The sequence below is a fragment of the Coregonus clupeaformis genome, chromosome 30, assembly GCF_020615455.1.
Source record: "Coregonus clupeaformis isolate EN_2021a chromosome 30, ASM2061545v1, whole genome shotgun sequence".
Classification (NCBI taxonomy): domain Eukaryota; kingdom Metazoa; phylum Chordata; class Actinopteri; order Salmoniformes; family Salmonidae; genus Coregonus; species Coregonus clupeaformis.
Genome location: NC_059221.1, coordinates 9,120,312 through 9,148,090, shown reverse-complemented (window position 1 = coordinate 9,148,090; position 27,779 = coordinate 9,120,312). Strand labels below are relative to the sequence as shown.

The 27,779-nt window shown below is 41.7% G+C and overlaps 1 protein-coding gene across 1 annotated transcript in view; it reads left to right on the top strand.

The window, feature by feature from the left end:
* The window catches only part of LOC121545993 (tumor protein p73-like), a 38,446-nt gene extending 24,262 nt beyond the window's left edge, over positions 1–14,184 (top strand). The window contains exons 3-5 of the mRNA XM_041856950.1: positions 12,883–13,069; positions 13,351–13,466; positions 14,071–14,184. Of these exons, the coding sequence (XP_041712884.1) occupies positions 12,883–13,069; positions 13,351–13,466; positions 14,071–14,184 (417 nt within the window). The remainder of the gene's footprint in view (positions 1–12,882; positions 13,070–13,350; positions 13,467–14,070) is intronic.
* The last annotated feature ends 13,595 nt before the right edge of the window (positions 14,185–27,779 follow it).

Sequence of the window (27,779 nt, the reverse complement as noted above, 5' to 3'; positions counted from 1 at the left end):
GTAGGTGTTCCTCTTGTCCAGGTGGGAAAGGGCAGTGTGGAGTGCAATAGAGATTGCATCATCTGTGGATCTGTTGGGGCGGTATGCAAATTGGAGTGGGTCTAGGGTTTCTGGTATAATGCTGTTGATGTGAGCCATGACCAGCCTTTCAAAGCACTTCATGGCTACAGACGTCAGTGCTACGGGTCGGTAGTCATTTAGGCAGGTTATCTTAGAGTCCTTGGGCACGGGGACTATGGTGGTCTGCTTGAAACATGTTGGTATTACAGACTCAGTCAGGGACATGTTGAAAATGTCAGTGAAGACACTTGCCAGTTGGTCAGCACATGCTCGGAGTACACGGCTAGTCATTGATGTATGACTAGTAGGTACAAAATAAACAACACTGTTTTTTTAGACTGCAGATATGCATTTAGATTGTTTTGTACTTGCAGTTATTCTTAGTGAACAATATTTTCTATTCATTTGATCCACATTTTGAGATGTTTACAAGTGCAATAGTAGCTATACATCTAATATATTTTTTATTGTCCTATCATGATGGAACGATCCCCAACCCTATATCCTAGACACCCACCTGAGCGACCCATACACCAAAGAGAAGTCCCCATCTGTTTTATGGACCTGCTGTGAGTTGCCTATATGCAGCCCAAACAGGAAAATAAATGCGGTCAGAGACCTACTTGAGCAGCACCACCCCCTCAAGATTCTGAGCCTGCCTGGCAGGGTTGGTCCTACAAAGCCAGAGCTCCCTGATGGGAGAGCATTATATACAAGGAAATTCTCGAAGCTGCTAATGAGAACCTTGACGACCTTGTACCTAGCTGGTGGGGATTCCGGTGGGGTACCCCCACCCAGGTAGTGGCAGTGCTGGCAACACTGGCTGCAGTAACCCATGGGGAGGGGGTCACACTCGGACAATCAGAGAGGGGGCTTATCATTGTGGCCCAGGTGGCACAAAATAATCAAAGGTCTGACTGCACAGAGATGCTTGAGGAAAATGGTTATAACGGGGGACCAGAGTGTTTGAGTCTCAGGTGAAGAGGATGGATCTGATCTCCATCACCTAGGACTTGACATAGATTAAATAGATTAATCAAATCTCACATTGTTGTCAATTTCTACTCAATCTTGCATGCTTTCTCAATCAGCTGTAACTGTATATGCATTCGTAAATCAGGTCCTTTCTTGAGTTGGGCTCTGGGATGTAACAACCGTTGAGCATCTGATTTTATGGTTGATTGTGGAGGAAAGGTGTTGAGTGTGTTAGAGTATGTGTGTGTGTGTGTGTGTGTTTATCCCACATCTGTTACAAGGGGGTAAGGATGTTAGGGAGAATATAGGATGAACCACAATAATTGTTTGTCAAAAATTAAATGTAATACAATGGCAATCCGGGTTATATGTTAAAATCCTACGCATGAACTGCCGACATTATTACGCATATTAATTTATAATGATGGAAAATAAGATATGCAAGATATTTGAATAGATATATATTTTTAAATATATATATATATATATATATATATATATATATATATACATTGAGGTGACAGGATTGGAAATGCTTTTGGCGGTTAACCTGCTTCTGTTTTGTGGGTGGCACTGTGTGCTGTTTTCGATGGATGGGTCCTGGCCTCTCAGGACCCTAGGGATCCGGAGGGACGGGGGTGGGATGCCGATCACTGGGATGACGGCTCAACTTGGGATTGGGAGGGGCTTTAGTGGGGGAATTAGTGGAGAACAATTGGAGGGTTACTTACAGTGGGGAAAAAAAGTATTTAGTCAGCCACCAATTGTGCATGTTCTCCCACTTAAAAAGATGAGAGAGGCCTGTAATTTTCATCATAGGTACACGTCAACTATGACAGACAAAATGAGGAAAAAAATCCAGAAAATCACTTTGTAGGATTTTTTATGAATTTATTTGCTAATTATGGTGGAAAATAAGTATTCGGTCAATAACAAAAGTTTCTCAATACTTTGTTATATACCCTTTGTTGGCAATGACACAGGTCAAACGTTTTCTGTAAGTCTTCACAAGGCTTTCACACACTGTTGCTGGTATTTTGGCCCATTCCTCCATGCAGATCTCCTCTAGAGCAGTGATGTTTTGGGGCTGTCGCTGGGCAACACGGATTTTCAACTCACTCCAAAGATTTTCTATGGGGTTGAGATCTGGAGACTGGCTAGGCCACTCCAGGACCTTGAAATGCTTCTTACGAAGCCACTCCTTCGTTGCCCGGGCGGTGTGTTTGGGATCATTGTCATGCTGAAAGACCCAGCCACGTTTCATCTTCAATGCCCTTGCTGATGGAAGGAGGTTTTCACTCAAAATCTCACGATACATGGCCCCATTCATTCTTTCCTTTACACGGATCAGTCGTCCTGGTCCCTTTGCAGAAAAACAGCCCCAAAGCATGATGTTTCCACCCCCATGCTTCACAGTAGGTATGGTGTTCTTTGGATGCAACTCAGCATTCTTTGTCCTCCAAACACGACGAGTTGAGTTTTTACCAAAAAGTTCTATTTTGGTTTCATCTGACCATATGACGTTCTCCCAATCCTCTTCTGGATCATCCAAATGCACTCTAGCAAACTTCAGACGGGCCTGGACATGTACTGGCTTAAGCAGGGGGACATGTCTCGCACTGCAGGATTTGAGTCCCTGGCGGCGTAGTGTGTTACTGATGGTAGGCTTTGTTACTTTGGTCCCAGCTCTCTGCAGGTCATTCACTAGGTCCCCCCGTCTGGTTCTGGGATTTTTGCTCACCGTTCTTGTGACCATTTTGACCCCACAGGGTGAGATCTTGCGTGGAGCCCCAGATCGAGGGAGATTATCAGTGGTCTTGTATGTCTTCCATTTCCTAATAATTGCTCCCACAGTTGATTTCTTCAAAGCAAGCTGCTTACCTATTGCAGATTCAGTCTTCCCAGCCTGGTGCAGGTCTACAATTTTGTTTCTGGTGTCCTTTGACAGCTCTTTGGTCTTGGCCATAGTGGAGTTTGGAGTGTGACTGTTTGAGGTTGTGGACAGGTGTCTTTTATACTGATAACAAGTTCAAACAGGTGCCATTAATACAGGTAACGAGTGGAGGACAGAGGAGCCTCTTAAAGAAGAAGTTACAGGTCTGTGAGAGCCAGAAATCTTGCTTGTTTGTAGCTGACCAAATACTTATTTTCCACCATAATTTGCAAATAAATTCATTAAAAATCCTACAATGTGATTTTCTGGATTTTTTTTTTCTCAATTTGTCTGTCATAGTTGACGTGTACCTATGATGAAAATTACAGGCCTCTCTCATCTTTTTAAGTGGGAGAACTTGCACAATTGGTGGCTGACTAAATACTATTTTTCCCCACTGTAGTAGCAATGCAAATATCATGGTACAGCTATATGGACACTCAATCATTATGGTATTTTTTATTGGTAAATTTACAAACATATATAATGATAAATAGACTTGAAACTTGTATCTCATTATGGTGTATGGTGAAATAAGTATAGCCAGTTATAAGTGTAATGGCTTAGCTGATAATAACAAAAGAAGAACAATATTTACATGCCTCAAAGAGAAGGAATATAATATCTATTGTTTACAGGAAACTCATTCAACAATTCTAGATGAAGTTGCGTGGAAAAAGGAATGGGGGCGAAATATACTTCTCCCATGGGCAAAGAAACTCAAAAGGGGTGAAGATATTAATTAATAGTAATTTCGATCCGAATGTGCAAATTGTCCAAATAGATACGCAAGGTAGATGGATTATTTTAAATATGTTATTGGACCATAAACAGATATGGCTCATTAACATTTACGGACCAAATTATGATGATCCACACTTCTTTGACAATATATATAATAAATGATCAACCCTGCAAGCAATTCAAGACAATATTATTATGGTGGGGGAATATAATACTGTTTTAAATAGCTCAATGGACCGTAAAGGAAATCACACCACAAACAATCACCCTCATGCTCTTAAGGAAATCGTGAATGTCATGGATTCATTAGAACTAGTAGATATATGGAGGCTTAAATATCCTGATCTAGTGAGATATACATGGCAGAGACTCAATCAAGCTAGTCGTCTTGACTTCTTTCTTATGTCATTCTCATTGGCTAGTTCTAGTTTAAAAAGTGTTGATAGGGGACAGAATGTGGTCGGACCATCATATAATTGGCATATACATTACTCTTACTGAATTTCCACGTGGGCGAGGATATTGAAAATGTAATCAAAGCCTATTGGATGATAATTTATTTTTAACTAGGACAAAGGAATTTATAACTGATTTTTTCCGACATAACATAGGTACAGCAAATCCCCTTATTGTATGGGACACCTTTAAATGTGCCTTTAGAGGCCATGCAATTCAGTACTCATCTCGAAAACAAAAGCAATTTAAGTCAAACGAGTTCATACTAACAAAGGAAATAGAAGGTCTAACAGAACAGATAGATGGCAATAAAAACTGTAACATAGAGGCTCAGAATAAATTAGAGGAAAAACAAAAAGAAATGGAGAAACTTTTTCAAGAAAGATCAAGAGTAATATATTATAAAAATAAAGCAAACTGGATGGAATATGGGGAAAAATGCACTAAATATTTTTTTTATCTTCAACATAGGAATGCTACCAAAAGTAATGTAATGAAACTGGTTACAATTGACGGAGTCAGCCATGATTCACCAAATTATATTTTGAAGGAGGAAACAAAGTACTTTAAGCATATGTTTTCGTTTCAGTCGCCTCCATCTCCTCCAAGTGGAAAATATAAAGATCCAGTCCATTTAAAAAATTGGAGGCCCCTTACACTTCAGTGTTGTGATGCAAAAATTCTAGCAAAATGTATAGCGCATAGAATTAAAAAAACATTGTCGGACATTATTCATTCTAATCAGACAGGTTTTGTACATGGAAGATACATTGGAGGTAATATAAGGCAAATACTGGAAACAATAGAACACTATGGAAAATCTGGGAAACCAGGCCTGCTATTCATAGCAGACTTCGAAAAGGCATTTGATAAAGTACGACTGGGGTTTATATATAAATGCCTGGAGCATTTCAATTTTGGAGAATCTCTTATAAAATGGGTCAAAATCATGTATAGTAACCCTATGTGTAAAATAGTAAATAATGGCTATTTCTCAGAAAGTTTTAAACTGTGAAGAGGAGTGAAACAAGGTTGTCCACTATCGGCATATCTATTTATTATGGCCATCGAGATGTTAGCTATTAAAATCAGATCCAACAATAATATCAAGGGATTAGAAATCCAGGGCTTGTCATTGTACGCTGATGATTCATGTTTTCTTTTAAATCCACAACTAGAATCCCTCCACATCCTCTAGATACATTTTCTAACCCCTCGATTACAACCAAATTATGACAAATGCACTATATTCGTATTGGATCACTAAAAAATTTAAATTTTACATTACCATGTAGTTTACCAATAAAATGGTCTGATGGTGATGTGGATATACTAGGAATACATATTCCAAAGGAAATAAATGATCTCACTCCAATACATTTTAATAGAAAGTTAGCAAAAATAGATGAGATCTTGCTACCATGGAAAGGTATATACCTGTCAATTTTTGGAAAAATCACCCTGATTAACTCTTTTGTATTATCCCAGTTTACCTATTTGCTTATGGTCTTGCTTACGCCTAGCGAATTTTTTTTTTTTATTATATGAGAAAAAAATATTCCATTTTATTTGGAACGGCAAGCCAGACAAAATTAAACGGGACTATTTATATAATGAATCTGAATTCGGAGGACTGAAATTATTAAATATTAAAGCATTAGACCTATCACTAAAAGCTTCAGTCATACAAAAGTTATACTTAAATCCGAACTTGTTCTCTAGCAAATTAGTAAGATTGTCTCACCCAATGTTCAAGAATGGCCTTTTTCCCTTTATTCAGATTACAACCTCTCACTTTCAGTTATTTGAAAAGGAAATCATCTCCCAAATATCACTATTTCTAAAACAAGCCATAGAAAGTTGGTTGCAATTTCAATTTAATCCTCCAGAAACGACAGAACAAATAATGCAACAAATATTGTGGTTAAACTCAAATATACTAATTGACAAAAAACTATTTTTTTTGACATAATGTTTAAAAAAGGTATAATCTTCTTAAATGATATCATCGGTAGGACTGGTGGAGTTATGTCGCACATGCAGCTAACCAAAAAAACATATGGAAATGTCTGCTCTACCCAAAATTACAACCAAATAATTGCAGCCTTACCACAAAAATGGAAGAGGAAAGTGGAAGGGGGAGAAAGTAAGGAACTTGTCTGTCGTCCTTGCATTAAAGAACATATTTGGTTAAAGAAAACATAGAATCTTTCAATTTAAATTATTATATAAAATTATTGCTACCAATAGAATGTTATTTATATGGGGGATACAATCTTCCCAGCTCTGGGAGACAGAATCATTAGATCATTTGTTTTGGTACTGTCCATTTGTAGCTTGTTTTTGGACACAGGTCCAGGAATGGCTAAAGGATTGCAATATTTACCTGGAGCTAACCTTGCAGATAGCATTACTGGGTGATCTGAAAAGTCATAGTCAATCGATCAATAATATAATAATACTTTTAGCAAAAATGTTTATTTTCAATGTACATTCTGTAGAAACAATGCGAATAGAAAGGTTCAGAACTTTTGTAAAACATCACAGTACAGTTGAAAAATATATGGCAAATAGAAATCCTATATGGATGGTGTTAAGAGATAGATGGGTGGTGTTGAATGGAGTTGAAGGATGGGACTAATAACAACTAACAACAGCTAATAACAAGAGAACTAATAATGTAAGCATATTGTGTCCATAATATGTATATAGGTTGTAGGTTGGGAGCTTTTGTGAAAGAGCACAGTTAGAAAGACATGTCATATAGAAGCAAACCGGATGGACATCATGAAAATGATCGGAGAGGTTGAGAGTAGTAGAAGTTCAGGAGAAAAAACAAACAAAATATATTTATTGGAAAATTGACTGTGTCCATAAAATGTATATAGTAAGTATAAGCTGGAAGTAGAGGCCTAAGCATTGTTGTTCACTAGTTTACTCCAATTAGGGAAAGGGTGGTGGGGTTGGAAAGTAATAAAGGGGAATATATATATTTTTTTAAAGGATATGTATGTATGTATGTATGTACAGTGGGGAGAACAAGTATTTGATACACTGCCGATTTTTCAGGTTTTCCTACTTACAAAGCATGTAGAGGTCTGTAATTTTTATCATAGGTACACTTCAACTGTGAGAGACGGAATCAAAAAAAAAATCCAGAAAATCACATTGTATGATTTTTAAGTAATTAATTTGCATTTTATTGCATGACATAAGTATTTGATCACCTACCATCCAGTAAGAATTCCGGCTCTCACAGACCTGTTAGTTTTTCTTTAAGAAGCCCTCCTGTTCTCCACTCATTACCTGTATTAACTGCACCTGTTTGAACTCGTTACCTGTATAAAAGACACCTGTCCACACACTCAATCAAACAGACTCCAACCTTTCCACAATGGCCAAGACCAGAGAGCTGTGTAAGGACATCAGGGATAAAATTGTAGACCTGCACAAGGCTGGGATGGGCTACAGGACAATAGGCAAGCAGCTTGGTGAGAAGGCAACAACTGTTGGCGCAATTATTAGAAAATGGAGTTCAAGATGACGGTCAATCACCCTCGGTCTGGGGCTCCATGCAAGATCTCACCTCGTGGGGCATCAATGATCATGAAGAAGGTGAGGGATCAGCCCAGAACTACACGGCAGGACCTGGTCAATGACCTGAAGAGAGCTGGGACCACAGTCTCAAAGAAAACCAATTAGTAACACACTATGCCGTCATGGATTAAAATGCTGCAGCGCACGCAAGCCAGCACATGTCCAGGCCCGTCTGAAGTTTGCCAATGACCATCTGGATGATCCAGAGGAGGAAAGGGAGAAGGTCATGTGGTCTGATGAGACAAAAATAGAGCTTTTTGGTCTAAACTCCACTCGCCGTGTTTGGAGGAAGAAGAAGGATGAGTACAACCCCAAGAACACCATCCCAACCGTGACGCATGGAGGTGGAAACATCATTATTTGGGGATGCTTTTCTGCAAAGGGGACAGGACGACTGCACCGTATTGAGGGGAGGATGGATGGGGCCATGTATCGCGAGATCTTGGCCAACAACCTCCTTCCCTCAGTAAGAGCATTGAAGATGGGTTGTGGCTGGGTCTTCCAGCATGACAACGACCCGAAACACACAGCCGGGGCAACTAAGGAGTGGCTCCGTAAGAAGCATCTCAAGGTCCTGGAGTGGCCTAGCCAGTCTCCAGACCTGAACTCAATAGAACATCTTTGGAGGGAGCTGAATATCCGTATTGCCCAGCGACAGCCCCGAAACCTGAAGGATCTGGAGAAGTTCTGTATGGAGGAGTGGGCCAAAATCCCTGCTGCAGTGTGTGCAAACCTGGTCAAGACCTACAGGAAACGTATGATCTCTGTAATTGCAAACAAAGGTTTCTGTACAAAATATTAAGTTCTGCTTTTCTGATATATCAAATACTTATGTCATGCAATAAAATGCAAATTAATTACTTAAAAATCATACAATGTGATTTTCTGGATTTTTGTTTTAGATTCCATCTCTCACAGTTGAAGTGTACCTATGATAAAAATTACAGACCTCTACATGCTTTGTAAGTAGGAAAACCTGCAAGTATCAAATACTTTCCTCCCCACTGTATGTGTGTATGTGTGTGTACGTGTGTATGTATGTATTTATGCAATAGTAGCTCATTTTTCCCAAAGCAACAACAACAACTTCAAAACACACCAGCTCCACTACTTCATGATCAGTGACTTCTGGTAGGATTTTCCCAAAAATAAAAATGGTGGATTTTGGTGAAATAAAAGATGATTACATACTTCTACATCTCCATAATTCTCCCAAACAGCAATTAGAGCCGATCAAATCACTTTCGGGGAATTCACATAGAACGCGATAGGAATTTACACTTCTTATCTAAAATACTAATTTCTTTCTTTGCCATGTGCGTTGAGAGGGATTCGGGAAAGTGTTGTTATTGCTCGACTATGGTCAATGGGATGGGGGATATAGCTGAGGAAGACTGCGTGGGTTAACATATTTGGACAGTTAACTAACTTTGCGGTAAGCAAACCGGAGCATGTCCACAGGGATGACAGTTTGGCAATTATCACTCGGTGTCCACCAGCTTGTCTGGACCTGTACCTTTCGTCCATTGGCCTGGCTGACTGTATAGAGATGCGTCTCTCTTTCTGTCTGTCTGTCTGTCTGTCTTTTTCTCCAATTTGAAGGGGGATTCTACTAGCCTACACTATATATATAAAAGTATGTGGACACCCCTTCAAATTAGTGGCTATTTCAGCAACACCCATTGCTGACAGCTGTATAAAATTGAGCACACAGTCATGCAATTTCCATAGACAAGCATTGGCAGTAGAATGGCCTTGCTGAAGAGCTCAGTGACTTTCTACATGGCACCGTCAAATGTCTGCCCTGCTAGAGCTGCCCCAGTCATCTGTAAGTGCATTTATTGTTTAGTGGAAACATCTAGGAGCAACAACGGCTCAGCCGCAAAGTGGTAGGCCATACAAGCTCACATAATGGAACCGCCAAATGCTGAAGCATGTTTTTTTTCCTTACATGTATTTAACCCCATTTTTTCACTAACTGTAAGTTGCTCTGGATAAGAGTGTCTGCTAAATGACTAAAATGTAAATGTGATGTTGTACCCCCGATTCTGATGATGATGTATAAAATGGTTGAAACTAGTGGGGAGGTACTTTTCCACAATTTCACATTGGCCTAAGAACAAAAAAGTATTAGAGTATTACCATCATGCTAATGACATTGTAGCATGTAGCATGCTAATGCCTAGTAAAAGTCTACACACCCCTTGTCAATCTTCACATTTTGCTGCCTTAACATTAAATATAAAAAGGGATTACATTTGTTACTTTTTCTACAGATATAAGCAACCTACTCCACATATTGAAAATGAAATAAAGTTAGAGAAAACATTCTAAATGAATAATACAATGAAAAAAATTATAAGATGCCTTCATTGCGCATGTCTTCACACCCCAGAGTTAATACTTGGTGGAAGCACCTTTGTCAGACATTACAGCTCTGTATAATTTGTTATAATATTCTACCAACTTTGCACAACTCATGTGTTCATTGTTTTGGTCAAAATTATTAAAACTCAGTCAATTTGTTTGGGAATCATTGATGGACAGCAATATTCAAACCTTGTCTCTGATTTTTAAGTAAGAACTTAGACTAGACCACTCAACACCTATTGGAAAGCCATTCTGGTGTGTCTTGGTTTAAAAATCTGTGTGAATGTCTTGCTGAAAAATAAAACTCTATCTCAGGGTTACAGTAGGTTTTATAGAAGACTAAGGCGGGTTTTCCTTTTTACCTGGGCTTTGCTCCTTTCATATTGTCACGCCCTGGCTCTGGGGACTCTTATATGTTGAGCCAGGGTGTTAGTTTCTATGTTTAGTGTTCTATGTTATTGTTCTAGTTCATGTGTTTCTATGTTGGCCGGGGTGGTTCCCAATCAGAGGCAGCTGTGGCTTGTTGTCTCTGATTGGGAACCATACTTAGGCAGCTTGTTGGCACCTGTTATTGGTGGGATCTTGTTCCGTGTAAGGTTTGTTTTGGTGTTTAACCTTGGACTTCACGTATTGTTTTGGTTTGTTGTTTTGTTCGTGTGTACTAGAAAATAAAGAATGTACGCATATCACGCTGCGCCGTGGTCCGGTTCTTACGACGATCGTGACACATATTTATTTTGATCCTGACAAACTCCTCAGTCCCTGCCAATGACAAGCATACCCATAACATGATGCTGCCATCACAATACTTAAAAATACAGAGAGTTTCACTATGTGTTGTGTTGTATTGGATATGACCCAAACCTGTAGTTTTTAATTTAGGCCAAAAAGTTAATGTCTTTGTTGTGTTGTCTTGCAGTATTACTTTAACACAGACTTCCATCTTTTCACTTTGTCATACATGCCAGTAATGTTGAGTGAATGCAATGTTGTTGATCCCTTTATATTTTCAAGTATTGTTGTGGCAGCATCACGTTATGCCTATGCTTGTCACAGACAGGGACTAGGGAGTTTTATAGGATGAAAATAAATATGAAAGGAGCAGAGCCCAAGTAAAAAGTTAGAGGAAAACCTGCCTCAATCTTCTGAAAACATAAGCCTGGGATAGAGTTTTATTTTACAGCTGAACAATTTCCCAAATGTTTATGCTAAAGACACACCAGAATGGCTTTCCAGGAGGTGTTGAGTGTTTCTGAATGGTCCAGTCTCTGTCTTGACTTAAATCTGCTTAAAAAAACAGAGACAATGTTTGAATATGGCTGTCCATCAATGAAAATGTACTGAGCTTGAGCAATTTTGACAAAAACAATGGATATATGTTGCCTTAAGAGTTGTGTAAGGTTCGTAGAATCTTATTAAAAATCATTCACAGCTGTAATGGCTGCCAAAGGTGCTTGCACCAAGTATTAACTCTGGGGTGTGAAGACATACGCAATCAATGCATCCTCACTTTGTATTTCTTAGTAACTTGGAAAATGTAAAATAATTTTTCTAACACTTTCAAAATGTGCAGTAGGTTGTGTAGATCAATAGGAAAAAAATCTAATTTAATCCGTTTTAAGATTTTATCTTCAGGCAGTAGAATATGTAGACTTTCACTATCTACCATATCTCAGAAGACAGTACATGCTTATCATTCTACCAGGGCTTTTGGACACATTGTTGCCTCTGCATTGAGATTCAATGTAGCATCTGCATTGAGATTCATTGTAGCAAGTCCACACAAAACAAAATGCTATTTTGCTGAAGGTTCTATTTTGATGTCCTCAGGTGGATTTTGGGGATTTGTTGATAGTGCTGGGGCATGTTGAAGCTTGTCTGGTAAAACACCCCCCCCCTTAAGTTTGAAGGAATCTGAACCTCCATTGCAGTAATGGCAGATTACTTGCATGATGCACTTCAGTTAGTTATCCAAACATTTGGACTGAAGAACTGTCCTTGCAGTTCTTGAATACATCATTGCCTGTCTATAATAGCATCTTAGCTGAGTATCTCCAATGTAGTTAGTGCATTCCTCAGTAGATTTGTTTCAATTTAACAAGCTTGTGATATTGAATATTCCATTTGGAGTTTGAATACAGTTTTGATTGTATTACATTTTTAGGCTCTACTGGACTCCTACTGGACTCCACACACACACACACACACACACACACACACACACACACACACACACACACACACACACACACATGCACACACACAAACAAACACACTTCGCTTTTTGGACTGACATGTTATCCTCCAGGAATCATATCTCACTTTGCTACAACACCCACAAGCCCAGTCTAGAAGATAATGATCATGTTCATTCCAGCAACCGAATAGTCCTTACTATTTTACTGCATGTTTTACGGCCTTCAAAAAGTCCTCATGTATTTTCCCTCATATTTCAAATCTCTCAATTTGTTCTACCGTAGTACTACTCTGAAAGGATTACTGTGGTCATAACCGTTCGTGTTGTACTTTGGTAATACCATCACTCAGCACTTTGGTTAGAAAGAGTGTATTTCTTTATACATCAATCTCACACCCTCATCACCAATATCCCTCATCACCATATGGACCCTCCATAGTGTAATATGACTGAGACATCGTAATGAACAAAAATGATCAGTCACAAAAAATAACACTATACCAGTGATTGGTCAAAAATAACAACCCCCTTCTATCTTGCCCCTCTTCAGTATTCCCCGCTGTTAAAGAAGCTCTACTGTCAGATTGCCAAGACATGTCCAATCCAGATCAAGCTGTCCTCAGTCCCACCCCACGCCAGCGTCATCCGTGCCATGCCTGTCTACAAGAAGGCAGAGCACGTCACGGAGGTGGTCAAGCGCTGCCCCAACCATGAGCTGGGGCGGGACTTCAACGACGGTAAGCCACCTCGATAGCCATCGACACCACTCGTGTCACCGACTGACCCATTTCCACAACGGATTTGACTTCGGACGATGCGCGTCTGATGTGGTTGTTTGGGCTTCCTTACTTAAATGCACTTGTATACTACGCTGGATAAGAGTGGCTGCTGCATGACTGAAATGTAGTAAAGTGTGAATGAAATATCGGTTTTGGGTACTGTAAAAATTCATGGTAGTTTTGGATGGATGAACAGATGGATGGATTCATTGATTGGAATCCCCCCCACCCCCTTCCAGGCCAGGCGGCCCCCGCCAGTCACCTGATCAGGGTGGAGGGGAACAACCTGTCCCAGTATATGGACGATCCCATCACGGGCAGGCAGAGTGTGATGTTGCCCTATGAGAACTCACAGGTGAGTGGCTCCCCACAGCTCACACAATACAAAAGAACTGTAAGCAACCCAATTGCTGGTGTGCCGTAGCCACTACTGGATGTTGTTCCAACCAGGCACCACATACAATACTACCAATCCCCACACCTGATCTCCAGAAATGTTCAATAAAAAACTTGATGTGTCTGCAGCACTCCATGACTTGGGTTGCTTATCCCTGCAGTAGAACATGGGGGTTGGTTGACATTTAAAATCACCACAAAACACAAATCACAGTATTCATTTGAATTGGTTATTTAGATGTAGTATACCTATTTAGAAGTTTTTATATTTTAGTTGATATTTTCAAAATAATATATATTTTCACCATGCCTGACTTTTATGATGTAACATCTTATGACAACACTCCCATCTAGAGGTAATAAAATATACAGCTTATATTCTGTCTGTTATATTCAGTCTGATGCGTTAGGGTTGGTTTCACACAAGCCCTGACAAAATAGTTTTTAAATCTATACTTTAAATGGGAAGCCCCAGTGTGTCGTCATGGGGTGGTATGATGTGGTGCCTTGGCTATCAGACTGCCTTGTGATTGGCCAGCGGACAGTAAAGGTCTCTCTGATAGGTGGGAACAGAGTTCCCCACCATCCTTTACAACTTCATGTGCAACAGCAGCTGTGTGGGAGGGATGAACAGGAGACCCATCCTCATCATCATCACCTTAGAGACACGCAAGTAAGTCCATGACACTGTGTGTGTGTGTGGTTGTGTGTGTGTGCGTGCCTGCTTGCATGTGTGTGCCTTAACAGCTTACAGCTCATTTTAACTGACTTTATGCACACCTAGCGTAAATGCTACAGGTGGTAATATGCATTATAAAATATGCTATAAGCCTTAATAATAGCCTGTGGCTCCTTATACGACTATAACACCTTACTGAGGGCATACACTACAGTTATAATGTATTATTGTTATAAACATACAGTGGGGGAAAAAAGTATTTAGTCAGCCACCAATTGTGCAAGTTCTCCCACTTAAAAAGATGAGAGAGGCCTGTAATTTTCATAATAGGAACACGTCAACTATGACAGACAAATTGAGATTTTTTTTCTCCAGAAAACCACATTGTAGGATTTTTTATGAATTTATTTGCAAATTATGGTGGAAAATAAGTATTTGGTCACCTACAAACAAGCAAGATTTCTGGCTCTCACAGACCTGTAACTTCTTCTTTAAGAGGCTCCTCTGTCCTCCACTCGTTACCTGTATTAATGGCACCTGTTTGAACTTGTTATCAGTATAAAAAACACCTGTCCACTTCCTCAAACAGTCACACTCCAAACTCCACTATGGCCAAGACCAAAGAGCTGTCAAAGGACACCAGAAACAAAGTTGTAGACCTGCACCAGGCTGGGAAGACAGAATCTGCAATAGGTAAGCAGCTTGGTTTGAAGAAATCAACTGTGGGAGCAATTATTAGGAAATGGAAGACATACAAGACCACTGATAATCTCCCTCGATCTGGGGCTCCACGCAAGATCTCACCCCGTGGGGTCAAAATGATCACAAGAACGGTGAGCAAAAATCCCAGAACCACACGGGGGGACCTAGTGAATGACCTGCAGAGAGCTGGGACCAAAGTAACAAAGCCTACCATCAGTAACACACTACGCCGCCAGGGACTCAAATCCTGCAGTGCAAGACGTGTCCCCCTGCTTAAGACAGTACATGTCCAGGCCCGTCTAATGTTTGCTAGAGTGCATTTGGATGATCCAGAAGAGGATTGGGAGAATGTCATATGGTCAGATGAAACCAAAATATAACTTTTTGGTAAAAACTCAACTCGTCGTGTTTGGAGGACAAAGAATGGTGAGTTGCATCCAAAGAACATCATACCTACTGTGAAGCATGGGGGTGGAAACATCATGCTTTGGGGCTGTTTTTCTGCAAAGGGACCAGGACGACTGATCCGTGTAAAGGAAAGAATGAATGGGGCCATGTATCGTGAGATTTTGAGTGAAAACCTCCTTCCATCAGCAAGGGCATTGAAGATTAAATGTGGCTGGGTCTTTCAGCATGACAATGATCCCAAACACACCGCCCGGGCAACGAAGGAGTGGCTTCGTAAGAAGCATTTCAAGGTCCTGGAGTGGCCTAGCCAGTCTCCAGATCTCAACCCCATAGAAAATATTTGGAGGGAGTTGAAAGTCTGTGTTGCCCAGCAACAGCCCCAAAACATCACTGCTCTAGAGGAGATCTGCATGGAGGAATGGGCCAAAATACCAGCAACAGTGTGTGAAAACCTTGTGAAGACTTACAGAAAACGTTTGACCTGTGTCATTGCCAACAAAGGGTATATAACAAAGTATTGAGAAACTTTTGTTATTGACCAAATACTTATTTTCCACCATAATTTGCAAATAAATCCATAAAAAATCCTACAATGTGATTTTCTGGATATTTTTTTCTCATTTTGTCTGTCATAGTTGACGTGTACCTATGATGAAAATTACAAGCCTCTCTAATCTTTTTAAGTGAGAGAACTTGCACAATTGGTGGCTGACTAAATACTTTTTTCCCCCACTGTATACAGTTGAAGTTGGAAGTTTACATACACTTAGGTTGGAGTCATTAAAACTCGTTTTTACAACCACTCCACAAATCTCTTGTTAACAAACTATAGCTTTGGCAAGTCAATTAGGACATCTACTTTGTGCATGACACAAGTAATCTTTCCAACAATTGTTTACAGACAGATTATTTCACTTATAATTCACTGTATCACAATTCCAGTGGGTCAGAAGTTTACATACACTAAGTTGACTGTGCCTTTAAACAGCTTGGAAAATTCCAGAAAATGATATCATGGCATTAAAAGCTTCTGATAGGCTAATTGACATCATTTGAGTCAATTGGAGGTGTACCTGTGGATGTATTTCAAGGCCTACATTCAAACGCAGTGCCTCTTTGCTTGACACCATGGGAAAATTAAAATAAATCAGCCAAGACCTCAGAAATAAAATTGTAGACCTCCATAAGTCTGGTTCATCCTTGGGAGCAATTTCCAAATGCCTGAAGGTACCATGTTCATCTGTACAAACAACAGTACGCAAGTATAAACACCATGGGACCACGCAGCCGTCATACCGCTCAGGAAGGAGACGTTCTGTCTCAATCCCAGAACAACAGCAAAGGACCTTGTGAAGATGCTGGAGGAAACAGGTACAAAAAGTATCTATATCCACAGTAAAACGAGTCCTATATCGACATAACCTGAAAGGCCGCTCAGAAAGGAAGAAGCCAATGCTCCAAAACCGCCATAAAAAAGCCAGACTACGGTTTGAAACTGCACATGGGGACAAAGATCATACTTTTTGGAGAAATGTCCTCTGGTCTGATGAAACAAAAATAGAACTGTTTGGCCATAATGACCATCGTTATGTTTGGAAGAAAAAGGGGATAGCTTGCAAGCCGAAGAACACCCTCCAACCGTGAAGCATGGGGGTGGCAGCATCATGCTGTGGGGGTGCTTTGCTGCAGGAGGGACTGGTGCACTTCACAAAATAGATGGCATCATGAGGAAGGAACATTTTGTGGATATATTGAAGCAACATCTCAAGACATCAGTCAGGAAGTTAAAGCTTGGTCGCAAATGGGTCTTCCAGATGGACAATGACCCCAAGCATACTTCCAAAGTTGTTGCAAAATGGCTTAAGGACAACAAAGCCAAGGTATTGGAGTGCCCATCAAAGCTCTGACCTCAATCCTTTAGAAAATGTGTAGGCAGAACAACAAACCTGATTCAGTTCCATCAGCTCTGTCAGGAGGAATGGGCCAAAATTCACCCAACTTATTGTGGGAAACTTGTGGAAGGCTACCCGAAACGTTTGACCCAAGTTATACAATTTAAAGGCAATGCTACCAAATACTAATTGAGTGTATGTAAACTTCTGACCCACTGGGAATGTGATGAAATAAATAAAAGCTGAAATAAATCATTCTCTCTACTATTATTCTGACATTTCACATTCTTAAAATAAAAGTGGTGATCCTAACTGACCTAAGACAGGGAATTTTTACTAGGATTAAATGTCAGGAATTGTGAAAAACTGAATTTAAATGTATTTGGCTAAGGTGTATGTAAACTTCCGACTTCAACTGTATGCATGCACCATTTTTCCGTATTTATTTTTTAGAAATGTTTGAAACAAGTTTGTAAGGGTTGGTGTTAGGTGTGACCCAGGTGCGGTGCAGGATAGACCGTAGGCAGTAGGCAAGGATGGTGAAACAAGGATTTTTACTGGTGGTCCAAAAGCCAGGACACAAAACAACGGACTATACACGAAAACAAATGAGGAGCACATAGGTCTCCAAAAACTGGCTGACATCAAACAATACAAAATACTAACTCTGACTGGAAAAACACAATGACACAGGGAGAACACTTCTCGAGTACCTGTAACTCCGTCACATGATCCGACACTGATACGTACTGTCAATCAATCAATCAATTTTATTTTATATAGCCCTTCGTACATCAGCTAATATCTCGAAGTGCTGTACAGAAACCCAGCCTAAAACCCCAAACAGCTAGTAATGCAGGTGTAGAAGCACGGTGGCTAGGAAAAACTCCCTAGAAAGGCCAAAACCTAGGAAGAAACCTAGAGAGGAACCAGGCTATGAGGGGTGGCCAGTCCTCTTCTGGCTGTGCCGGGTGGAGATTATAACAGAACCATACCAAGATGTTCAAAAATGTTCATAAGTGACAAGCATGGTCAAATAATAATCAGGAATAAATCTCAGTTGGCTTTTCATAGCCGATCATTAAGAGTTGAAAACAGCAGGTCTGGGACAGGTAGGGGTTTCGTAACCGCAGGCAGAACAGTTGAAACTGGAATAGCAGCAAGGCCAGGCGGACTGGGGACAGCAAGGTGTCAGCATGCCCGGTAGTCCTGACGTATGGTCCTAGGGCTCAGGTTCTCAGAGAGAAGAGAGAACGAGAGAATTAGAGAGAGCATACTTAAATTCACACAGGACACTGGATAAGACAGGAGAAGTACTCCAGGTATAACCAACTAACCCCAGCCCCCCGACACATAAACTACTGCAGCATAAATACTGGAGGCTGAGACAGGAGCGGTCCGGAGACACTGTGGCCCCATCCGAAGAAACCCCCGGACAGGGCCAAACAGGAAGGATATAACCCCACCCACTCTGCCAAAGCACAGCCCCCGCACCACTAGAGGGATATCCTCAACCACCAACTTACAATCCTGAGACAAGGCCGAGTATAGCCCACAGAGTTCTCCACCACAGCACAAACCAAGGGGGGCGCCAACCCAGACAGGAAGATCACGTCAGTAACTCAACCCACTCAAGTGACGCACCCCTCCTAGGGACGGCATGAAAGAGCACCAGCAAGCCAGTGACTCAGCCCCTGTAACAGGGTTAGAGGCAGAGAACCCCAGTGGAGAGAGGGGAACCGGCCCGGCAGAGACAGCAAGGGCTGTTCGTTGCTCCAGAGCCTTTCCGTTCACCTTCACACTCCTGGGCCAGACTACACTCAATCATATGACCTACTGAAGAGATAAGTCTTCAGTAAAGACTTAAAGGTTGAGACCGAGTCTGCGTCTCTCACATGGGTAGGCAGACTGTTCCATAAAAATGGAGATCTATAGGAGAAAGCCCTGCTTCCCGCTGTTTGCTTAGAAATTCTAGGGACAATTAGGAGGCCTGCGTCTTCTGACCGTAGCGTACGTATTGGTATGTACGGCAGGACCAACTCGGAAAGATAGGTAGGAGCAAGCCCATGTAACGCTTTATAGGTTAACAGTAAAACCTTGAAATCAGCCCTTGCCTTAACAGGAAGCCAGTGTAGGGAAGCTAGCACTGGAGTAATATGATCAAATTTCTTGGTTCTAGTCAGGATTCTAGCAGCCGTATTTAGCACTAACTGAAGTTTATTTAGTGCTTTATCCGGGTAGCCGGAAAGTAGAGCATTGCAGTAGTCTAACCTAGAAGTAACAAATGCATGGATTAATTTTTCTGCATCATTTTTGGACAGAAAATTTCTGATTTTTGCAATGTTACGTAGATGGAAAAAAGCTGTCCTTGAAACAGTCTTGATATGTTCGTCAAAAGAGAGATCAGGGTCAAGAGTAACGCCGAGGTCCTTCACAGTTTTATTTGAGACGACTTTACAACCATCAAGATGAATTGTCAGATTTAACAGAAGATCCCTTTGTTTCTTGGGACCTAGAACAAGCATCTCTGTTTTGTCCGAGTTTAAAAGTAGAAAGTTTTCAGCCATCCACTTCCTTATGTCTGAAACACAGGCTTCTAGCGAGGGCAATTTTGGGGGCTTCACCATGTTTCATTGAAATGTACAGCTGTGTGTCATCCGCATAGCAGTGAAAATTAACATTATGTTTTCGAATAACATCCCCAAGAGGTAAAATATATAGTGAAAACAATAGTGGTCCTAAAACGGAACCTTGAGGAACACCGAAATGTACAGTTGATTTGTCGGAGGACAGACCATTCACAGAGACAAACTGATATCTTTCCGACAGGTAAGATCTAAACCAGGCCAGAACTTGTCCGTGTAGACCAATTTGGGTTTCCAGTCTCTCCAAAAGAATGTGGTGATCGATGGTGTCAAAGGCAGCACTAAGGTCTAGTAGCACGAGGACAGATGCAGAGCCTCGGTCTGACGCCATTAAAAGGTCATTTACCACCTTCACAAGTGCAGTCTCAGTGCTATGATGGGGTCTAAAACCAGACTGAAGCATTTCGTATACATTGTTTGTCTTCAGAAAGGCAGTGAGTTGCTGCGCAACAGCTTTTTCTAAAATTTTTGAGAGGAATGGAAGATTCGATATAGGCCGATAGTTTTTTATATTTTCCGGGTCAAGGTTTGGCTTTTTCAAGAGAGGCTTTATCACTGCCACTTTTAGTGAGTTTGGTACACATCCGGTGGATAGAGAGCTGTTTATTATGTTCAACATAGGAGGGCCAAGCACAGGAAGCAGCTCCTTCAGCAGTTTAGTAGGAATAGGATCCAGTATGCAGCTTGAAGGTTTAGAGGCCATGATTATTTTCATCATTGTGTCAAGAGATATAGTACTAAAACACTTAAGTGTCTCTCCCGATCCCAGGCCCTCGCAGAGTCTGTGCAGATCCAGGACAGCTAAGCCCTGGAGGAATACGCCGATTCAAAGAGGAGTCCGTAATTTGCTTTCTAATGGTCATGATCTTTTCCTCAAAGAAGTTCATGAATTTATTACTGCTGAAGTGAAAGCCATCCTCTCTTGGGGAATGCTGCTTTTAGTTAGCTTTGCAACAGTATCAAAAAAGAAATTTTGGATTGTTCTTATTTTCCTCGATTAAGTTGGAAAAGTAGGATGATCGAGCAGCAGTGAGGGCTCTTCGGTACTGCACGGTACTGTCTTTCCAAGCTAGTCGGAAGACTTCCAGTTTGGTGTGGCGCCATTTCCGTTCCAATTTCCTGGAAGCTTGCTTCAAAGCTCGGGTATTTTCTGTATACCAGGGAGCTAGTTTCTTATGACAAATGTTTTTCGTTTTTAGGGGTGCAACTGCATCTAGGGTATTGCGCAAGGTTAAATTGAGTTCCTCAGTTAAGTGGTTAACTGATTTTTGTCCTCTGACGTCCTTGGGTAGGCAGAAGGAGTCTGGAAGGGCATCAAGGAATTTTTGTGTTGTCTGAGAATTTATAGCACGACTTTTGATGCTCCTTGGTTGGGGTCTGAGCAGATTATTTGTTGCGATTGCAAACGTAATAAAATGGTGGTCCGATAGTCCAGGATTTTGTGGAAAAACATTAAGATCTACAACATTTATTCCATGGGACAAAACTAGGTCCAGAGTATGACTGTGGCAGTGAGTAGGTCCAGAGACATGTTGGACAAAACCCACTGAGTCGATGATGGCTCGAAAGACTTTTGGAGTGGGTCTGTGGACTTCTCCATGTGAATATTAAAATCACCAAAAATTAGAATATGATCTGCTATGACTACAAGGTCTGATAGGAATTCAGGAAACTCAGAGAGGAACGCTGTATATGGCCCAGGAGGCCTGTAAACAGTAGCTATAAAAAAGTGATTGAGTAGGCTGCATAGATTTCATGACTAGAAGCTCAAAAGACGAAAACGCCATTTTTTTTTTTTGTAAATTGAAATTTGCTATCGTAAATGTTAGCAACACCTCCGCCTTTGCGGGATGCACGGGGAATATGGTCACTAGTGTAACCAGGAGGTGAGGCCTCATTTAACACAGCAAATTCATCAGGCTTAAGCCATGTTTCAGTCAGGCCAATCACATCAAGATTATGATCAGTGATTAGTTCATTGACTATGACTGCCTTTGAAGTGAGGGATCTAACATTAAGTAACCCTATTTTGAGATGTGAGGTATCACGATCTCTTTCAATAATGGCAGGAATGGAGGAGGTCTTTATCCTAATAAGATTGCTAAGGCGAACACCGCCATGTTTAGTTTTGCCCAACCTAGGTCGAGGCACAGACACAGTCTCAATGGGTATGGCTGAGCTGACTACACTGACTGTGCTATTGGCAGACTCCACTAAGCTGGCAGGTTGGCTAACAGCCTGCTGCCTGGCCTGCACCCTATTTCACTGTGGGGCTAGAGGAGTTAGAGCCCTATCTATGTTGGTAGATAAGATGAGAGCACCCCTCCAGCTAGGATGGAGTCCGTCACTCCTCAGCAGGTCAGGCTTGGTCCTGTTTGTGGGTGAGTCCCAGAAAGAGGGCCAATTATCTACAAATTCTATCTTTTGGGAGGGGCAGAAAACAGTTTTCAACCAGCGATTGAGTGCTGAGACTCTGCTGTAGAGCTCGTCACTCCCCCTAACTGGGAGGGGGCCAGAGACAATTACTCGATGCCGACACATCTTTCTAGCTGATTTACACGCTGAAGCTATGTTGCACTTGGTGACCTCTGACTGTTTCATCCTAACATCGTTGGTGCCGACGTGGATAACAATATCTCTATACTCTCTACACTCGCCAGTTTTAGCTTTAGCCAGCACCATCTTTAGATTAGCCTTAACGTCGGTAGCCCTGCCCCCTGGTAAACAGTGTATGATCGCTGGGTGATTCGTTTTAAGTCTAATACTGCGGGTAATGGAGTCGCCAATGACTAGGGTTTTCAATTTGTCAGAGCTAATGGTGGGAGCCTTCGGCGTCTCAGACCCCGTAATGGGAGGAGTAGAGACAAGAGAAGACTCAGACTCAGACTCCGACTCGCTACATAATGGGAAAACCGGTTGAAAGTTTCTGTCGGCTGAATGAGCGACACCGGTTGAGCATTCCAACAGTATTTCCCTCCAGAAGCCATGAGAAAGTTGTCCGGCTGCGGGGACTGTGCGGGGGATTTATACTAACGTTACTATCTGTACTTACTGGTGGCACAGACGCTGTTTCTTCCTTTCCTACACTGAAATTACCCTTGCCTAACGATTGCGTCTGAAGCTGGGCTTGTAGCACAGCTATTCTCGCCGTAAAGGCGATCGTTCTCCTGTATATTATGAGTACAGCGACTGCAATTAGAAGACATCATGTTAATGTTACTACTTAGCTTCGGCTGTTGAAGATGTTGACGAACCATGTCCAGATAAAGCGTCCGGAGTGAAAAAGTTGAATGAGGGAAAAAAGTTGCGATGGAAAAACTAAAAATATAAACGGTAATTAAAAACAAAACAAAAAAAAAATAACATAAAGTTGTCAGCTAGCAAAATAAAGTAAAGTTGGCAGCAAAAACGCACAGCAACAAAACGCACAGCAACACGTCTGATGGATATACTGAGATCATGTGACAGATCATGTGACAGTCACCTGACAAAGGATAGAATCAACACTACTGCTTGACATTAAGGAACTAGCAGAGAAAACTGAGCAAGGGAACACAGGGAAGTGAGGACATAAATACACAGGTGAATCAGATAGCCACAGGTGACACCAATAGGCAAATAATTAGTCCCGACTGTGAGTGAGTAGGTGCCTATGGTTGTTGGAGGATGACACCTAGTGGGTCCCTCCAGAACTGCGACCCACTATTTTGTGTATGTCCATTACATGAAATCCAAATAAAAATCAATTTCAATTACAGGTTGTAATGCAACAAAATAGGAAAAACGCCAAGGGAGATGACTGCTTTTGCAAAGCACTGTAAAGGACACCAATAATGAGAAGAGACTTACTTGGGCCAAGAAACACGAGTAATGGACATCAGACCGGTGGAAATCTGTCCTTTGGTCTGATGAGTGCAAATTTGAGATTTTTGGTTCCAACCGTCGTGTCTTTGTGAGACGCAGAATAGGTGAACGGATGATCTCCGCATGTGTGGTTACCACCGTGAAGCATGGAGGAGGAGGTGTGATGGTGTGTGTATGCTTTGCTGTTGACACTGTCTGTGATTTATTTAGAATTCATGTCAGGTATTGTCAGGTATTGTGAAAAACTGAGTTTAAATGTATTTGGCTAAGGTGTATGTAAACTTGCGACTTCAACTGTAGGTCTTATAATGTTTTATTACTGAACTTATCATATGTTGCTTCTTTCTATGTGGTCATTTCCATGTAAAAGGACCTATGAGCATCAACATGTGAAGTTCATAGGACCATGTCAAATTGGGTGTCAAATGAAAGCTGAGTCTATATTTTTGAGAAAGTAAGGCATATATACAGTACATTTTTCCACCATTTTCCATTCAAAAAAGTTGGTATAAGCAAAGGCTTTGATTTCTGGTCAAACAGATGGAACATTGGTCGTAGAAAACATCTACCAGAAAAAAATCACATTTTATTTTTCAAATGCTTCGTAATACAACAGGTGTAGACTAATAGTGAAATGCTTACTTACGGGTACTTCCCATCAATGCAGAGAGAAAAAAATAGAAATTATAGAAAATTTAAAACACAAGGAATAAATCAAATCAAATCACATTTTATTTGTAACATGCGCCGAATACAACCTTACCGTGAAATGCTTACTTACAAGCCCTTAACCAACAATGCAGTTTTAAGAAAATATAGTTAAGAAAATATTTCCTAAATAAACTAAAGTCAAAAATACAACTAAAAAAAGTAACATAATAAAATAACAATAATGAGGCTATATACAAGGGGTACCGGTACCGAGTCAATGTGCGGGGGTACAGGTTAGTCGAGGTAATTTGTACATAGAGGGGCGGGGGGGAGGGTCAATGCAAATAGTCAGGGTGGCCATTTGATTAATTGTTCAGCAGTCTTATGGCTTGGGGATAGAAGCTGTTAAGGAGCCTTTTGGACCTAGACTTCTCACTCTGGTACCGCTTGCCATGCGGTAGTAGAGAGAACAGTCTATGACTTGGGTGAATGGAGCCTTTGACAATTTTTTGGGCCTTCCTCTGACACTGCCTAGTATATAGGTCCTGTATGGCAGGAAGCTTGGCCCCAGTGAAGTACTGGTCTGTATGCACTACCCTCTGTAGCGCCTTATGGTCAGGATGCTCTCGATGGTGCAGCTGTATAACTTTTTGAGGATCTAGGGACCCATGCCAAATCTTTTCAGTCTCCTGAGGGGGAAAAGGCATTGTCGTGCAATCTTCATGACTTTCTTGGTGTGTTTGGACCATGATAGTTTGTTGGTGATGTGGACACCAAGGAACTTGAAACACTCGACCCACTCCACTACAGCCCTGTCGATGTGAGTGGGGGCGTGTTTGCCCTCCTTTTCCTGTAATCCACAATCATCTCCTTTGTCTTGCTCACGTTGAGGGAGAGGTTGTTGTCCTGGCACCACACTGCCAGGTCTCTGAACTCCTCCCTATAGGCTGTCTCAGTGTTGTCGGTGATCAGGCCTACCACCATTGTGTCCTCAGCAAACTTAATGATGGTGTTGGAGTCGTGCTTGGCCACACAGCCGTGGGTGAACAGGGAGTACAGGAGGTGACTAAGCACACACCCCTGAGGGGCCCCCGTGTTGAGGATCAATGTGGCAGATGTGTTGTTGCCTACCCTTACCACCTGGGGGCGGCTCGTCAGGAAGTCCAGGATCCAGTTGCAGAGGAAGGTGTTTAGTCCCAGGGTCCTTGGCTTAGTGATGAGCTTTGCAGGCACTCTGGTGTTGAATGCTGAGCTGTAGTCAATTAACAGCATTCTCACATAGGTGTTCAATTTATCCAGGTGGGAAAGGACAGGAGTGCGATTGAGTCATCTGTAGATCTGTTGGGGTGGTATGCAAATTGGAGTGGGTCTAGGGTTTCTGGGATGATAATATAATATAATTTTATCTCTTTTATCCAAAGCGACTTACAGTCATGTGTGCATAAATTTTTACGTATGGGGGGCCCGGGGATCGAACCCACTACCCTGGCATTACAAGCGCCATGCTCTACCAATTGAGCTACAGAGGACCACGATGATGATGTGAGCCATGACCAGCCTTTCAAAGCACTTCATGGCTAGTTATGTGAGTGCTACAGGGCGGTAGTCATTTAGGCAGGTTACCTTCGCTTTCTTGGGCACAGGGACTATGGTGGTCTGCTTGAAACATGTAGGTATTACAGACACGGTCAGGGAGAGGTTGAAAATGTCGGTGAAGACACTTACCAGCTGGTCCGCGCATGCTCTGAGTACACGTCCTGGTAATCCGTCTGGCCCTGCGGCCTTGTGAATGTTGACCTGTTTAAAGGTCTTGCTCACATCGGCTACGGAGCGCGTGATCACACAGTCGTCCAGAACAGCTGGTGCTCTCATGCATACTTCAGAGTTGCTTGCCTCGAAGCGAGCATAAAATACTTTGAGCCCGTCTGGTAGGCTCGCGTCACTGGGCAGCTCGTGGCTGGGTTTCCCTTTGTAGTCTGTAATAGTTTGCAAGCCCTGCCACATCCGACGAGCGTCAGAGCCAGTGTAGTACGATTCAATCTTAATCCTGTATTGACGCTTTGCCTGTTTGATGGTTTGTCTGAGGGCATAGCGGGATTTCTTATAAGCGTCCGGATTAGTGTCTCGCTCCTTGAAAGCGGAAGCTCTAGCCTTTAGCTCGGTGCGGATGTTGCCTGTAATCCATGGCTTCTGGTTTAGATATGTACGTATGGTCACTGTGGGGACAACGTCGTCGATGCACTTATTGATGAAGCCGGTGACTGAGGTGGTATACTCCTCAATGTCATTGGATGAATCCCGGAACATATTCCAGCCTGTGCTAGCAAAACAGTCCTGTAGCTTAGCATCTGCTTCATCTCACCACTTTTTTATTGACCGAGTCACTGGTGCTTCCTGCTGTAGTTTTTGCTTGTAAGCAGGAATCAGGAGGATAGAATTCTGGTCAGATTTTCCAAATGGAGGGCGAGGGAGAGCTTTGTACGCGTCTCTGTGTGTGGAAGAAAGGTAGTCTAGAGTTTTTGTCCCTCTGGTTGCACATTTAACATGCTGGTAGAAATGAGGTAAAATCAGTTTAAGTTTCCCTGCATTAAAGTCCCCGGCCACTAGGAGCGACGCCTCTGGATGAGTGTTTTCCTGTTTGCTTATGGCCGTATACAGTTCATTGAGTGCGGTCTTAGTGCCATCATCGGTTTGTGGTGGTAAATAGACAGCTACGAAGAATATAGATGAAAACTCTCTTGGTAGATAGTGTAGTCTACAGCTTATCATGAGATACTCTACCTCAGGCGAGCAAAACTTTGAGACTTCCTTATATATCGTGCACCAGCTGTTATTTACAATTATACATAGACCACCACCCCTTGTCTTACCAGAGACTGCTGTTCCATCCTGTCGATACAGTGTATAACCTGCCAGCTGTATGTTATTCATGTATTTGTTCAGCCACGACTCATGAAACATAAGATATTACAGTTTTGAATGTCCCGTTGGTAGGATATACGTGCTTGTAGTTCATCCACTTTATTATGAAGTGATTGTAAATTGGCCAATAGTGTCGATGGCAAAGACAGATTAGCCACTCGTCGCCGGCTTCTTACCAGGCACCCCGATCTCCTTCCGTGATATCTCCTTTTTTTTCAACTGTGAATGACGGGGATGAGGGGCCTGTCGGGTGTCTGGAGCAAATCCCTCTCATCCGACTCATTAAAGAAAAATGATTTGTCCAGTTCAAGTTGAGTAATCGCTGTTCTGATGTCCAGAATCTATTTTCCGTCATAAGAGATGGTAGCAGCAACATTATGTATAAAATAAGTTACAAACAATGCGAAAAAAACTAACAAAATAGCACGGTTGGTTAAGAGTCCCTAAAACGGCAGCCATCCAAAATTAAACTGCGTGGTCGTTGTTCTTATTCAGCTGGTAAAAAGCTG